This window comes from Salvelinus fontinalis, chromosome 32, assembly GCF_029448725.1.
Source record: "Salvelinus fontinalis isolate EN_2023a chromosome 32, ASM2944872v1, whole genome shotgun sequence".
NCBI lineage: Eukaryota > Metazoa > Chordata > Actinopteri > Salmoniformes > Salmonidae > Salvelinus > Salvelinus fontinalis.
The window spans coordinates 23,551,667-23,568,296 of NC_074696.1; the positions used below are offsets into that span (position 1 = coordinate 23,551,667).

Genomic DNA, 16,630 nt, shown 5'->3' on the forward strand with positions numbered 1-16,630 from the left:
CCTGTTTCAGCCTAGGCACAGATGTTCTGTATTTTTGTGGCTGTGGACCGGGCTCTGTTTTGATAAAGCTGTATGTATTGGAAACGGGGCCTTAGGGTAACCCCAATCTCTTTCTGAGGAGCTCAAACTTCATGCTATGTAATATGTATGACCCGGCCGTAACTATAGCAACCACTCTTTCCTCCCACCACCATCAAAGGGTGAATTTCTGTACTGGAGTCTTATAAGGCTGGAGTCTGAAGAGACAGGCTGGAGAGTGTTCAGGAAAACTCCCTGAGCCTGAGGTCCTCCTGTCCCAACACAGGGCTTCAGTACTCCCCCCTCTTCCTCAAACCCCACCTCCTTATTCCTGCATACCGTACCATCCACAACAAACGATTTGGGGTTCAGCCATTGCCATCTGTCTGATTGGGTATGTAATGACTAAAGATCAATTCGATCACCAGAATCATTGGATGGTTCTGCCCTCTGTGGACAGGTAGACCAGCTTCAATAGCTCCCTTACTCTACACAATACACTGTATATCTAACCCCAGGCTATTTCCTTATCCTCCTGGTTCTCTCTCTCTCTGGTGCTCAGAGGTGAGACGTTGTATACCGTACCTCCTTTTTTAGGCTGGGGGCTGGTACTAGACCCAGGGGTGCCAGGTCTGGCATCTGTCTTGGTGGAGGACTCTGTCTTTGAGGTGGGCTCTGTTTTGGGACAAATCTCTGTGTTTGGGGAGAGGTCTGTTTTGGGACAGGACTCTGTGTTTGGTGAGAGGTCTGAAATGTCTGAGTCATCTGGTGTCAGTAGGTCCTTGATTATCTCCTTGTCTTCATTCTGGATGGGCCGAGGATCTGGTGTGGAGGGGAGACCTGGAACACAGAGATAACGTTCATCAATGAACGGAAATAAAACACTATACATAAAGGGTAGGTTTGAAGACGAGATTATATATATATATATATATATACTACTGTTCAAAAATTTGGTGTCACTTAAAAATGTCCTTGTTTTTTGAAAGAAAAGCAAATTTTTTGTCCATTAAAATAACATAAAATTGATCAGAAATACAGTGTAGACATTGTTAATGTTGTAAATGACTATTGTAGCTGGAAATGGCAGATTTTTAATGGAATATCTACATAGGCATATAGAGGCCCATTATCAGCAACCATTATTCCTGTGTTTCAATGGCACGTTGTGTGAGTTAATCCAAGTTTATCATTTTAAAAGGCTAATTGATCATTAGAAAACCCTTTTGTAATTATGTTAGCAAAGCTGAAAACTGTTGTCCTGATAAAAGAAGCAATAAAACTGGCTTTCTTTAGACTAGTTGAGTATCTGGAGCATCAGCATTTGTGGGTTCAATTACAGGCTCAAAATGGCCAGAAACAAAGAACTTTCTTCTGAAACTCGTCAGTCTATTCGTTTTCTGAAAAATGAAGGCTATTCCATTCGAGAAATTGCCAAGAAACTGAAGACCTCGTACAACACTGTGTACTACTCCCTTCACAGAACAGCGAACACTGGCTCTAACCAGAATAGAAAGAGGAGTGGGAGGCCCCGGTGCACAACTGAGCAAGAGGACAAGTATTTTAGAGTGTCTAGTTTGAGAAACAGACGCCTCACAAGTCCTCAACTGCCAGCTTCATTAAATAGTACCCGCAAAACCCCAGTCTCAACGTCAACAGTGAAGAGGCGACCCCGGGATGCTGGCCTTCAAGGCAGAGTAGCAAAGAAAAAGCCATATCTCAGACTGGCCAATAAAAATGTTGATGTTGAGACTGGTGTTTTGCAGGTACTATTCAATGAAGCTGCCAGTTGAGGACTTGTGAGGCGTCTGTTTCTCAAACGTTTTGGCCCACAGTGAGAAGTAGACAAGACTCAGCCTAGCTTTAGCAAAAATACTAAGCAAGACACAGTCAAAGGCAAGGAAAGTTAGGGAATACATAGATTTTTACAATAGATTGAGAGAGGGGGGGAGAGGGAGTAGACTGATAAAAAGAAAGAGACAGAGATGTCAAATTAGCTTTTTACCTTTGTTGATTTCAAAAAAGGCTTCGACTCAATTTGGCATGAGGGTCTGCTATACAAATTGATGGAAAGTGGTGTTGTGGGAAAAACGTACAACATTATAAAATCTATGTACACAAACAATAAGTGTGCAGATAAAATTGGTAAAAAACATAAATTTCTTCCCACAGGGCCTAAGGGTGAGACAGGGATGCAGCTTAAGCCCCACCCTCTTCAACATATATATCAACAAATTGGCGAGGGCACTAGAACAGTCTGCAGCACCCGGCCTCATCCTACTAGAATCTGAAGTGAAATGTCTACTGTTTGCTGATGATCTAGTGCTTCTGTCACCAACCAAGGAGGGCCTAGAGCAGCACCTAGATCTTCTGCATAGATTCTGCCAGACCTGGGCCCTGACAGTAAATCTCAGTAAGACCAAAATAATGGTGTTCCAAAAAATGTCCAGTCGCCAGGACCACAAATACCCTCATGGCTAAAAGTTTTGAGAATGACACAAATATTAATTTTCACAAAGTTTGCTGCTTCAGTGTCTTTAGATATTTTTTCAGATGTTACTATGGAATACTGAAGTATAATTACAAGCATTTCATAGGTGTCAAAGGCTTTTATTGACAATTACATGAAGTTGATGCAAAGAGTCATTATTTGCAGTGTTGACCATTCTTTTTCAAGACCTCTGCAATCCACCCTGGCATGCTGTCAATTAACTTCTGGGCCTCATCCTGACTGATGGCAGCCCATTCTTGCATAATCAATGCATGGAGTTTGTCAGAATTTGTGGGTTTTTGTTTGTCCACCCGCCTCTTGAGGATTGACCACAAGTTCTCAATGGGATTAAGGTCTGGGGAGTTTCCTGGCCATGGACCCAAAATATCAATGTTTTGTTCCTCAAGCCACTTAGTTATCACGTTTGCCTTATGGCAAGGTACTCCATCGTGCTGGAAAAGGCATTGTTCGTCACCCAACTGTTCCTGGATGGTTGGGAGAAGTTGCTCTCGGAGGATGTGTTGGTACCATTCTTTATTCATGGCTGTGTTCTTCGGCAAAATTGTGAGTGAGCCCACTCCCTTGGCTGCAACCCCACACGTGAATGGTCTACGGATGCTTTACTGTTGGCATGCCACAGGACTGATGGTAGCGCTTCCCTTGTCTTCTCCAGACAAGCTTTTTTCCGGATGCCCCAAACAATCGGAAAGGGGATTCATCAGAGAAAATGACTTTACCCCAGTCCTCAGCAGTCCAATCCCTGTACCTTTTGCAGAATATCAGTTATCCCTGATGTTTTTCCTGGAGAGAAGTGGCTTCTTTGCTGGCCTTCTTGACACCAGGCCATTCTCTAAAAGTCTTTGCCTCACTGTGCGTGCAGATGCACTCACACCTGCCTGCTGCCATTCCTGAGCAAGCTCTGTACTGGTGGTGCCCCGATCCCGCAGCTGAATCAACTTTAGGAGACGGTCCTGGCGCTTGCTGGACTTTCTTGGGCGCCCTGAAGCCTTCTTCACAACTATTCAACCGCTCTCCTTGAAGTTCTTGATCATCCGATAAATGGTTGATTTAGGTGCAATCTTACTGGCAGCAATATCCTTGCCTGTGAAGCCCTTTTTGTGCAAAGCAATGATGATGGCACGTGTTTCCTTGCAGGTAACCATGGTTGACAGAGGAAGAACAATGATTCCAAGCACCACGCTCATTTTGAAGCTTCCAGTCTGTTATTCGAACTCAATCAGTATGACAGAGTGATCTCCAGCCTTGTCCTCGTCAACACTCACACCTGTGTTATTAACGAGAGAATCACTGACATGATGTCAGCTGGTCCTTTTGTGGCAGGGCTGAAATTTAGTGGAAATGTTTTTTGGGGGGGATTCAGTTCATTTGCATGGCAAAGAGGGACTTGTAAATAATTGCAATTCATCTGATCACTCTTCATAACATTCTGGAGTATATGAAAATTGCCATCATACTAACCGAGGCAGCAGACTTTGTGAAAATTAATATTTGTGTAATTCTCAAAACTTTTGGCCACGACTGTACAAATTCCATCTAGACACAGTTGCCCTAGAGCACATAAAAAACTATACATACCTTGGCCTAAACATCAGAGCCACAGGTAACTTCCACAAAGCTGTGAACGATCTGAGAGACAAGGCATTCTATGCCATCAAAAGGAACATAAAATCCGACATACCAATTAGGATCTGGCTAAAAATACTTGAATCAGTTATAGAACCCATTGCCCTTTATGGTTGTGAGGTCTGGGGTCTGCTCACCAACCAAGAATTCACGAAATGGGACAAACACCAAATTAATACCCGCTAATTATCAAAATCCAGAAAAGAGACGTTAAATTCTACTTCCACCTAAAAGGAAGCGATTCCCAAACATTCCATAACAAAGCCATCACCTACAGAGAGATGTATCTGGATTAGAGTCCCCTAAGCAAGCTGGTCCTGGGGCTCTGTTCACAAACACAAACACACCCCACAGAGCCCCAGGACAGCAACACAATTGGACCCAACCAAATCATGAGAAAACAAAAAGATAATTACTTGACACATTGGAAAGAATTAACAAAAAAACAGAGCAAACTAGAATGCTATTTGGCCCTAAACAGAGAGTACACAGTGGCAGAATACCTGACCACTGTGACTGACCCAAACTTAAGGAAAGCTTTGACCGTGTACAGACTCAGTGAGCATAGCCTTGCTATTGAGAAAGGCCGCCATAGCCTGTCTTCTCTTGAGAGCCAGATCTGCCTATGTGCACACTGCCCACAAAATGAGGTGGAAACTGAGCTGCACTTCCTAATCTCCTACCCAATGTATGACCATGTTAGAGACACATATTTCCCTCAGATTACACAGAGCCACAAAGAATTCGAAAACAAACCCAATTTTGATAAACTCCCATATCTACTGGGTGAAATACCACAGTGTGCCATCACAGCAGCAAGATTTGTGACCTGTTGCCACAAGAAAAGGTCAACCAGTGAAGAACAAACACCATTGTAAATACAAACCATATTTTTGCTTATTTATTTTACCTTTTGTACTTTAACCATTTGTACATCGTTACAACACTGTATATAGACATAATATGACATTTGTAATGTCTTTATTCTTTTGGAATTTCTGTGAGTGTAATGTTTACTGTTCATTTTATTGTTTATTTCACTTTTGTATATTATCTACTTCACTTGCTTTGGCAATGTTAACATGCCAATAAAGCACCTTGAATTGAATTGAGAGAGAGGGAGAGAGTACAGAGAAAAAGAAATAGAGAGATGGATTCAGAAAAATAAGAGTGTGAGAGAGAAAGGGGGGGAGGGAGTAGATTAAGAAAAAGAATGGGAGAGAGTAGATTGAGAGGGAGGGAGGGAGGGAGACTAAAAATATAGGCTATATTTCCATCAAGCACTATCAACAAATGCAGAGAAAAGGCTCAGCCGTAGAGAGCCATTTTGAGGGGCAAACAGGCCAATTTCAATACAGGGCTTTTCTGAAAAGGAAAGTGCTGACCTAACATTTAGAATGGCTAATTAATGATGTGCCAACCTCTGCAAAAGCTCTTAAAATGCTAAATATGCTGCTGGATACTCAAGCTCTGTTCTGGAACTGCAACATGATCCCTCTGAGTGGGGGATGCAGTGTTTCCCCTTGGATGTTTTTCAGCAGTGGTAGCAAAAGTTTGCGTGGGAGGGGGGATTTCCTTTTGCTGGGGGTGGTCCGGGGTCATGCACCCCCATTTTAACATTTCCAAGATTTCTAAAAACATGTTTTTACTTAGTCATAATGGGTTATTGTGTGTACATGGGTGATAAAATAAAATAAAAGATTTAATCCATTTTGAATTGAGGCTGTAACACAACAAAATGTGGAATAAATCACAGGGTATGAATACTTTCTGAAGGCACTGTACCTCATTTAAAACCACCTAAAGACTCAAAGCATCAAATGCTACAAATATACATTGCAACTTGTCATTCCAGGGTTTTTTTCTGGAACAAAAGGGGGCTTAGGAGGTGGGTGTGGCGGGGGCATGGTAGTGGACATGGCCTGCTGCTGCTAAATTAATATAGGGTAAACACTGGGATGTATGAGTCGACAGAATGTGACGTGTGCACATCGACCATTGGAATGAAATACCATACCATCAGACAGATACTTCTCAGTAACACATAATCAGTAGCATTCAAAGTCAAGTTACAGTACATATCATATTCTCTATAGGATTCACTAACAAAAGCATGATAAAGCATAATCAGTCTTTGCTCTGATCTTCAGTCCTTGGACCAAGCTTCTTAACATCTGACCTTTGGACAGGTGACAGACAGGTCACAGGAAGCCGAAACATATCCTGTATTAATACCTCATCAGACGTTGTTTTTACACTTGGCTCTCCTGCTGACTGTGTCTGCGTCCCAGATGGAACCCTATTCCCTATATAATGCACTACTTTTGACCAGATTCCTATGAGCAGGCCCATCCTCAGACCCTTTGATGGGTCTGAGGAGAGGGATACGCTCCATCTGCCCACTGTGAGCTTAATGTGAGTCAGAGAGCAGGCTGGATGCCTTCACACCTATATCACACAACAATATCCTTCTCTTTCTTTGTCTCGCTCTTTCTTTTCCTCTCTCTCTCTCTCCCTCTCCCCTTCTGTTCCTTTTTTTGGCTCTCTTTCTTTCTTTTGTTGCCCTTTGAATCATTGTAGAGATGCACAATTTATCTTGTCCCTTGTTCTACTGAAACTCCCCCTCTCTCTATCAATCTCTCTCTCTCTCTCTCTCTTCTCCTCCCTCGCTGTTCTCCATCGGTCTTTGTAGAGGTGTGCAATTGTTCTTCACCCTCCCCCCAACGCTCTCTCCCTCTTTCTCTCCTTTTCTCTCTCCCCCACCATGCGTCATTATGTCGTAGTGCAGTTTGTCACTGTGAGCACCAGTGTTGCTGTTACAGCTAGGCCCAGACAGCAGCTGAATAGCACAGTCTACAGACAGACACAGAGCCCTAGGTCCTGGTTAAAAGTAGTGCACTATATAGGGAATAGGGTGCCATTTGGGACAGAGAACAAACACTCACCGAACCCCATAAATCACATATTAACACTGGGCCTCTCTCCAGCTGCCTCTATTTACAGTACACACATCCAGCCAGGGATGGCAACACAGAGGCGAAATCATAGCAGGTTAATGGGAGGATAATTAAGAAATAAGAATTGAGGGGGTGTGGTATATGGCCAATATACCACGGCTAAGGGCTGTTCTTACCACGACGCAACGGAGGGTGCCTGGATACAGCCCTTAGCCGTGGTATATTGGCCATATACCACAAACCCCCGAGGTGCCTTAGTGCTATTATAAACTGGTTACCAACGTAATTAGAAGAGTAAAAATAAATGTTTTGTCATACACGTGGTATATGGCTTTCAGCTTATCAGCATTCATGGCTCGAACCACCCAGTTTATAATGTGCATTGAATCATCTGTCAAGATGACAGAACAACTGCAGCTTTCTGCAAAGAGAATCACTCCACTTGTAACTGCCAGAAAATACAATGTGATTTGGCAAGAATAGTACGATAGACCTGCCCAGAGAGTAAACTTGGAATATTTGAACATTACATCACAAGAACCGCAAAATATGACCTAAATAAGAGTGCCATACATTGAGAGGGAAAAGGTGAAGAAACACCCCACAGTACTACATTGACAGTGTGAAGGACTATCATGAGTTCAAGAAGCATATCCAGGTCTGTTGGATAACTGGGAGGAAAAGGTGAAGAAACACCCCACAGTACTACATCGACAGTGTGAAGGACTATCATGAGTTCAAGAAGCATATCCAGGTCTGTTGGATAACTGGGAGGAAAAGGTTGAAGACACCCTTCAGCTATTATAGTGTCATGAGAGAAAGGTGAGAGAGCCCACCTCTGTCACTGAACTATAAACCCTCACACAACTGGGAAAGACATGAAAAGGTCAAATGTCCAACTTTCCAAAAGCTAAAATAGAAGCTATTGTGAAGTCTCTGCATAGAAACGGGAACTTAGCTAAAACCACACAACAGAGGGAGAGAGGATGACAGAGTCTGACTTCATCCCAAGTCAAATTTGGGGGTGGTTTTGAAACTGTGCTATGGGGTTATTACAGTAATAAGTATGTGTGTGTGGGTGTGGCCCTGTGTTTTCATCTCTGGGCTTTAATGATGTTGAGGGAAGGAACCAAAAGTGGAAGGAGGGGCAGGACAAGAGGGAAGGAGAGAACAGAAACAAACTCCAAAAGGAACAGACTGTGTGGAAGGAACATTGTGGAACGTTCTGTTAGAAAAACACTAAAGTTGTTTTCATTCGTGAGTCAATCTGTGAGTCTCGTATGGTTGGGTTGTTTATAGGAAGAGTATAAGCAAGTCCAAAATAGTTTCAGTTCATATTTGATCACTCTGATTATTTTGTAACAAAATACTGTACATTATAATTTCATAGGGACGTAGTCAAGCACAATTCATCTTAGTAACTATAAGGAGCTCCGGCTCCATGTCTTAAAGGCCCTTCAGATATGTTCCTAGTCCACTCAACATGTGTAGGTCTCATCAACTAGGCCTATTCATGTGACAGGCCCCCAATGAACACACAAACACAGATCCAGCAGATTCACCCTCCTCCGCCCTCCTCCGCTCCGTCCCTTCTTCCGCTCTGCTCCCCTCTACCGCAGCCGGCCATCTCAGGTTTCTGTGCCACTCTGACAGACACAGGAGTTAAAAATAGTGACAAGCAGCTCGGAGCACGGTGCACCCTACGCAGAATGTCAACCATACATGGGACTGGGCTTCTGCTGTGGCACTTTTGGAAAATCACAGAGGCTGGAAGCATGCTCCGACGGTGAGTATAAGACAGTAAAAATCCCAAAGAAAGATAAAGTAATAAGTAAGTAGGTGGAAATTATAAGCAAATTAGAGTATTAACAAATCTATGTGAGAACTGCTTTACACAGGCCAGGACAAGATCATTGTTGTTACATAAGAATTGTGATCAAGTCAAGAGAAGTCCATTCTGGGTATGTTACACACTGCATTAGCCTAAGTACTGTAAGTGGAGCCTGCAATGGGGGCTGCGTTTGACAGAGGCAGTGTGTGTGCAGTTTAGAGTCTGTCTGCTGAGGGAGGGAGGGAGGGAGGGAGGGAGGGAGGGAGGGAGGGAGGGAGGGAGGGAGGGAGGGAGGGGCACCAGCATACTGGATCTGGGTCAGGCTGACCTCAGGAATCCCTGGTATGTGCACTTCCCCTGTGTCTCAGTGTTTGTGTCTCAGTGATTGTGTCTCAGTGTGTGTGTCTCAGTGAGTATGTCACAGTGTGTGTGTACAGTGTTTGTGGCTGGATGGCAACATGGTAAGAGTGACAGTGACCCCCAGTGAGGAGAGAGAGAGACAAAGGTAGACAGTCATAATAAACAATATATCAACAACAACTCAACCGGGACAAGAGACAACATGGCTCCAATGAGGCCTACATTCAACAGTCTTTCTTCTACAATCACTTTCCCAGCTCCATCAGTGGCAGACAACACAGTCTCTGACCACTATAAAACCAAGTAAACCAGAAGGTCAGGGAGTCCAGTCATTCACGCAGCAACCTGTGCCATAACCATCCTCTCTGGGCCCATCCATGACTCCCAGACATCAATAACACCTTAAGCATCTTAGAACTCCCTCACAAGCATCTACAATGGGAACGGAGCAATAAAACAAACATTGGCTGAACCTTTGAACTTTTATAATTATCACCCAGCCACCTCAGTAGCTATTTAAAGATGCCACCAGATGGTCAGTCCTTGCATCCATTGCTCTGTCTATGAATTTGAGAGAGGTTACCTTTCTCCAACCCTATCCCTCAGCTGTTTAACCAAAAACAGTGGAGGGGTATCCACTTGGTTGTTGTTTGAACTGCAGACTGCCCCTGTAGAGAGGCCACCAGATGAACACAAACATAGCAGTCCTAGAGAGCCCAGAAAGACCAACAACTGTAACGAATCACTGTCTCTCTTGGAAAAACACTACTTTAAGTTTAGTTCAATGAAAGGGCGCTTTCAGAAAATATTTTATATTCTAAAGCAGCCTTTCAATTACAGGGCGCTTGCGCTCAAAGATATGCTCACTATATGCAGCACTCCACAATCTTTCATACATTTCTGTCTTCACTAAGTTTCAACTAACTTCCATGGTGCTGGTGCAGCATTTAGGCTAACTCAGACATCTGGATTATGTTAAAACAGTAACGAGAAGAAATTAAAATATTGTTTTTCACAGAGTTAATTCTGCTGTATAGTTTCTTTCAACAGCCATATGTTGTTGTATTGGCGCCGAAAAACATGGCTGACGTTTACATTCTCCCAACCAATTGTGCTATTTTGTAAGATTTTGGGGGTTTTGTGTAAGATGCAGGAAAAGGGGCCGCAGATCGGGCAGCCTTCTGAGAAGCCGGATGAGAGCGAGTAAACTCCCACTACCTGTCATGTTCTGACCATAGTTCTTATGTGTTTTGCTTGTTTTAGTGTTGGTCAGGACGTGAGCTGGGTGTTGTGTGTCTTGTTTGTCCGTTTCTATGTTTGGCCTAATATGGTTCTCAATCAGAGGCAGATGTTTTGTATTGTCTCTGATTGGGAATCATATATAGGTGGCTTGTTTTGTGTTGGGGATTGTGGGTGGTTGTTTCCTGTCTTTGTGTTTTCTCTGCACCAGCTAGGACTGTATCGGTTTGTGTCACGTTCCTGACCTGTTTTCTGTTATTTTTGTATGTGTTTAGTTGGTCAGGGCGTGAGTTGGAGTGGGCATTCTATGTTTTGTGTTTCTATGTTTAGGTCATTTGTAATTAGCCTTATATGGTTCTCAATCAGGGACAGTTGTTTGACGTTTCCTCTGATTGAGAACCATATAAAGGTAGGCTGTTCACACTGTTTGTTTGTGGGTGATTGTCTTCTGTGTCTGTGTAGGTTGCACCACACGGGACTGTTTCGGTTTGTTCGTTCGTTTGATGTAGTCTGTTCCTGTTCGAGAGTTCTTTGTGTATTTATGTAAGTTCCATGTTCAGGTCTGTCTACGTCGTTTTGTTATTTTGTAGTTTGTTGAAGTGTTTTCGTTTTTTCGTCTTTACTTTAATAAACTTAATTATGGCAAATTATCACGCTGCGCTTTGGTCCAATCCCTACTCCTCTTCTTCCGAAGAGGAGGAGGACACCCGTTACAGAATCACCCACCAACCAAGGATTAAGCAGCGTGAGAGGAACCAACAGCAGCGGCCAAAAAAACAGGACTCGTGGACTTGGGAGGAAATATTGAACGGAGAAGGACCCTGGGCTAAGGTGGGGGAGAATCGCCGCTCTCGGGAGGCGATGGAGTCAGCGAAAGCCCAGGATCGGTGGTATGAGGAGGCAGCAAGGAGACGTGGCTGGAAAACCGAAAGTAAACCCCAAAAATTTATTGGGGGGGGCTAGAAGGGAGAGTGGCGAAGTCAGGTAGGAGACCTGCGCCTACTCCCTGTACTTACCGTGGAGAGCGAGAGTACGGGCAGACACCGTGTTACGCAGTAGAGCGCATGGTGTCTCCTGTACGTGTGCACAGCCCGGTGCGGTACATACCAGCTCCTCGTATCGGCAGGGCCAGATTGAGCATTGAGCCAAGTGCCATGAAGCCGGCTCTAACATCTGGCCACCAGTGCGTCTCCTCGGGCCGGTTTACATAGCACCAGCCTTACGCATGGTGTCCCCGGTTCGCCTACATAGCCCGGTGCGGGTTATTCCACCTCCCCGCACTGGGCGGGCGACGGGGAGCATACAACCAGGTAAGGTTGGGCAGGCTCAGTGCTCAAGGGAGCCAGTACGCCTGCACGGTCCGGTATTTCCGGCGCCACCTCCTCGCTCCAGCCCAGTACCACCAGTGCCTACACCACACACCAGGCTTCCAGTGCGTCTCCAGAGCCCTGTTCCTCCTCCACGCACTCTCCCTGTGGTGCGTGTCTCCAGCCCAGTGCCTCCAGTCCCGGCACCACGCATCAAGCCTCCTGTGCGTCTCCAGAGCCCTGTACGCACTGTTCCTTCTCCCTGTACTCGCCCTGATGTGCGTGCCCTCAGCCTGGTACCACCAGTGCCGGTACCACGCACCAGGCCTATAGTACGCCTTGAGAGTCCAGTGTGCCCTGTTGTTGTTCCCCGCACTAGCCTGAAGGTGCGTGTCCTTAGCCCGGTACCTCCAGTTCCGGCACCACGCACCAGGCCTACAGTGCGTCTCAGCCGACCAGAGTCTGCCGTCTGCCCAGCGGCGCCTGAACTGCCCGTCTGCCCAACGCCGTCTGAACTGTCCGTCTGCCAAGCGTCGCATGAACTGCCCGTCGGTACTGAGCCTTCAAAGCCGCCCGTCTGCCATGAGCCTGCAAAGCCGCCCGTCTGGTATCATCACATTAACTATATCAGCGCTGGAGATGCTGCTGTGGGACCAACACTTTACATCAATATGGAATATGGAAGCCCAATATGGAATACCCCCATCCGTCCCATCCATCCCCTGCCATTAAAAGAGTTAGAGAGCCAGAGCAGTTATAGGGACTCATGTGAGGGAATCAGCTGAATGCTAAGGTTAGACTGCCTGCCAAGGATCTCTACTGATGGTAGGAAACTCCTCATCCCTATCCCCTGCCATTAAGAACCAGAGAGGTTACAGAGATTCATGTGAGTGCTAAGGTTAGAATAGACTGCCTGCCATGGATCTCTATCTAGAGGGAATGGATCCGAAGGCAACTATAAGAGGAAACTGTAGACGACAGCTGGCTGAGGAACGTGACTCGTCAGTCCTCCTGTGGAACGAACAAGGGCAATCTGACTCCAACTCTGCTGAGGCTTTCAGTCAGCATGAACTGGGTTACACACTCACACAGATAGACAATATAGAGAAAAGCATGAATCATAAATGGAATCATCAATGATTCAACATGTTCCTGCTCTGCATTCACGAGATGAAGTATGGTTAGAATAGAAGTTATGGAAGTGTTGGCAAACATTAACAGACAGAGATAGAGAAAAGAGGTGAGGCGTTAAGATGGACAGAGCTTTTACAGGAGGGTTCATCCCAAATGGCACCCTATTCCCTTTATAGTGCACTACTTTTGACCAGGGCCGGTGCAATATGTAGGGAATATGGGGCCATTTGGGAGGAAGACAGGGAGAACATAGACTGGGTGTGGTGACTGTAGAGGAGCCATGGAGGCTGACAGACCATGACCTCATCGTTATGTCACACATCCTCTATAGATGGGATGTCATTAGTGCAGTGCATGATGGGAATGAAAACAAGGGTTGCTGCATGATCTTATTACTGGAGAGAGATGTGATTTAAATAGAGAAATATGGGATTTCAAGTGTGTTTGGTGTTAGAGAGACAGAAAGAGAGAGACAGAGAGAGACAGAGAGAGACAGAGAGAGAGAGATACTGAAGTGTATATTTTCATCAAAACGAAAGCACTATTAACAGAGGAAGAGTTGAGTCAGTTCCTGCTGACATGCTATCAGGTCATGGGATGCATTCCAGAGCAGTTGCTCCAGCTAGCTCCTATTTGTTTTCATATGAACAACATTAGCCTTATTACAAATAAAATTTGCCTCAGCATGGCTTCTCCCTACTGACACAAACCCACACATTCAAACACATATACACACACACACACACACACACACACACACACACACACACACAACACAAAGACCAAACTGCAGCAGGGGAGGGGAGGGGGCCATAGACAGTTTAAGGAGGGAACATCTGGAGTGGTGGGGTTCAGTCCTGCAGAATCAGCAACATACATACAGTAAAGCCTCCACACATACTCATACCACCACTTCCTAGCTCCGCCTGGGAGCCCTCACTCACCGCAGGTGTACAAATCTGTGATATATGTGTATTCTGTAAATATGCTATGCAAGCACATATGACATAGCTTATCACAGCCCACTTCACATAGCTTATCACAGCCCACTTCACAGTCATGACTAATAGAACATGCCATGTGAGAAAAACAACCCTGGACAATGAGAAACCTTGAGAAACTGTCTTAGGTCTCATAAACACAGTCAATATACAGTAGACAACCTGCTTCATAGAGACTAGCTACAGCTGATACTCCCTAGAGTAATGCAATCAACGCTGTTGTGTTTTTGGACTTATGAAGTCGGTCATCCTGTAGAGAACAGAGAGAAGAGCTAGCTAGCTTTTTTTAAATTTCACCTTTATTTAACCAGGTAGGCCAGCTGAGAACAAGTTCTTATGTATAACTGCGACCTGGCCAAGATAAAGAGAAGCAGTGTGACACAAACAACACAGAGTTACACTTGGAATGAACAAACGTATAGTCAATAACACAATAGAAAAGTATATATACAGTGTGTGCAAATTAAGTAAGATTAGAGAGGTAAGGCAATAAATAGGCCATAGTGGCGAAATAATTACAATTTAGCAATTAAACACTGGAGTGATAGATGTGCAGAAGATGAATGTGCAAGTACAGATACTGGGGTGCAAAGGAGCAAAAAAAATATTTAATAATATGGGGATGAGGTAGTTGCCTGGGCTATTTACAGATGGGCTATGTACAGATGCAATGATCTGTAAGCTTCTCTGACAGTTGATGCTTAAAGTTAGTGAGGGAGATATGAGTCGCCAGCTTCAGTGATTTTTGAAATTCGTTCAGGTCATTGGCAGCAAAGAACTGGAAGGAAAGGCAGCCAAAGGAGGAGTTCGCTTTGGGGATGACCAGTGAAATATACCTGCTGGACCGAGTGCTACGGGTGGGTGCTGCTATGGTGACCAGTGAGCTGAGATAAGGCGGGGCTTTACCTAGCAAAGACTTGTAGATAACCTGTAGCCAGTGGGTTTGGCAACGAATATGAAGCGAGGGCCAGCCAACAAAAGCATACAGGTCGCAGTGGTGGGTAGTATATGGGGCTTTGGTGACAAAATAGATGGTACTGTGATAGACTGCATCCAATTTGCTGAGTAGAGTGTTGGAGGCTCTTTTGTAAATGACATCGCGAAGTCAAGGATCGATAGGATAGTCAGTTTCACGAGGGTATGTTTGGCAGCATGAGTGAAGGATGCTTTGTTGCGAAATAGGAAGCTGATTCTAGATTTAATTTTGGATTGGAGATGCTTAATGTGAGTCTGGAAGGAGAGTTTACAGTCTAACCAGACGCCTAGGTATTTGTAGTTGTAGTGATGCAAGACGGGCGGGCAGGTGCGGGCAGCGATCGGTTCAAGAGCATGCATTTAGTTTTACTTGCATTTAAGAGCAGTTGGAAGCCACGGAAGGAGAGTTGTATGGCAATGAAGCTCATCTGGAGGTTTGTTAACACAGTGTCCAAAGAAGGGCCAGAAGTATACAGCTAGCAGAGTGACTGTGAATTGGCAGAGTGTGGACGGTGAAAGGTGATGGGACATTTTTCATGGTATCAAGTGAGGCCATATTGGGCCAGGCCAGCAGGGCATGCCAGTCTCACTGCTTAACATGGCTGTATGTCTGATCACACAGTGTTGTCTCAACCTAACTAGGGAGCTAAGTATGATTCAATCAGCACTTTATCAAGGTTTCCATCTTTTATGCCAAAAAGAGGTGATATTCAACATAATAAAAACGGCCAAGGTAAGCCTTTTAATATTAAAACAGACCACCGATATGTAATTTTAAACATCAGACAGATACTAAATACTAATTATTTAAATAAGATGAGAGGCCCCTAGTTGAGAATTGACATTCAATCAATTCAAATGGGAAATTCAACTCAACCTCCGTTTACCTGTGTGTGTGTGTGTGTGTGTGTGTGTGTGTGTGTGTGTGTGTGTGTGTGTGTGTGTGTGTGTGTGTGTGTGTGTGTGTGTGTGTGTGTGTGTGTGTGTGTGTGTGTGTGTGTGTGTGTGTGTGTTTGTGTGTGATCAGTGGTGTGAAGTACTTAAGTACAAAAACTTTAAAGTATTACTTAAGTCGTTTTTTGGGGTATCTGTACATTTTTACTTTTATGTACACCCAAAAGTACTCATTACATTTGGCACGCTTAGCAGGACAGAAATGGTCCAATTCACACACTTCTCAAGAGAACATCCCTGGTCATCCCCACTGCCTCTGATCTGGCGGACTCACTAAACACAAATGCTTTGTTTGTAAATGATGTCGGAGCGTTGGAGAGTGACCCTGGCTATCTGTCTGGTTTGCTTAATATAAGAATTTTTTTATTATTCGTAGTTTTACTTTTATTTTTGATACTTAAGTATAGTTTAGCAACTACATTTACTTTTGATACTTAAGTCAATTTAAAAACAAATACTTTAAGACTTTTACTCAAGTAGTATTTTACCGGGTGACTCACTTTAACCTGAGTCATTTTCTATTAAGGTATATTTCTTTTTACTCAAGTATGATAATTTAGTACTTTTTCCACCACTGTGTGTGACTGTGTGTGTGACAGTGTGAGTGTGTGTATGTGTGTGCTTGCGAAACGTGCAAGTGTGTTTAAAACGATAACATTGACAAGACTGTTAGGCACATGAAGATCAGCACACACCTGAGGGGAAGGTGTCAGGAGTCA

General features: G+C 44.4%; 1 protein-coding gene across 9 annotated transcripts in view; it reads right to left on the reverse strand.

Annotated features, from left to right (window-relative positions):
• Positions 1–16,630, reverse strand: part of map7d1b (MAP7 domain containing 1b) — a 50,980-nt gene that overhangs the window by 24,217 nt on the left and 10,133 nt on the right. For all 9 annotated transcript variants that reach the window (XM_055893834.1, XM_055893830.1, XM_055893833.1 and 6 more), the window contains exon 2: positions 604–858. In XM_055893834.1, coding sequence (XP_055749809.1) covers positions 604–858 — 255 coding nt within the window. The remainder of the gene's footprint in view (positions 1–603; positions 859–16,630) is intronic.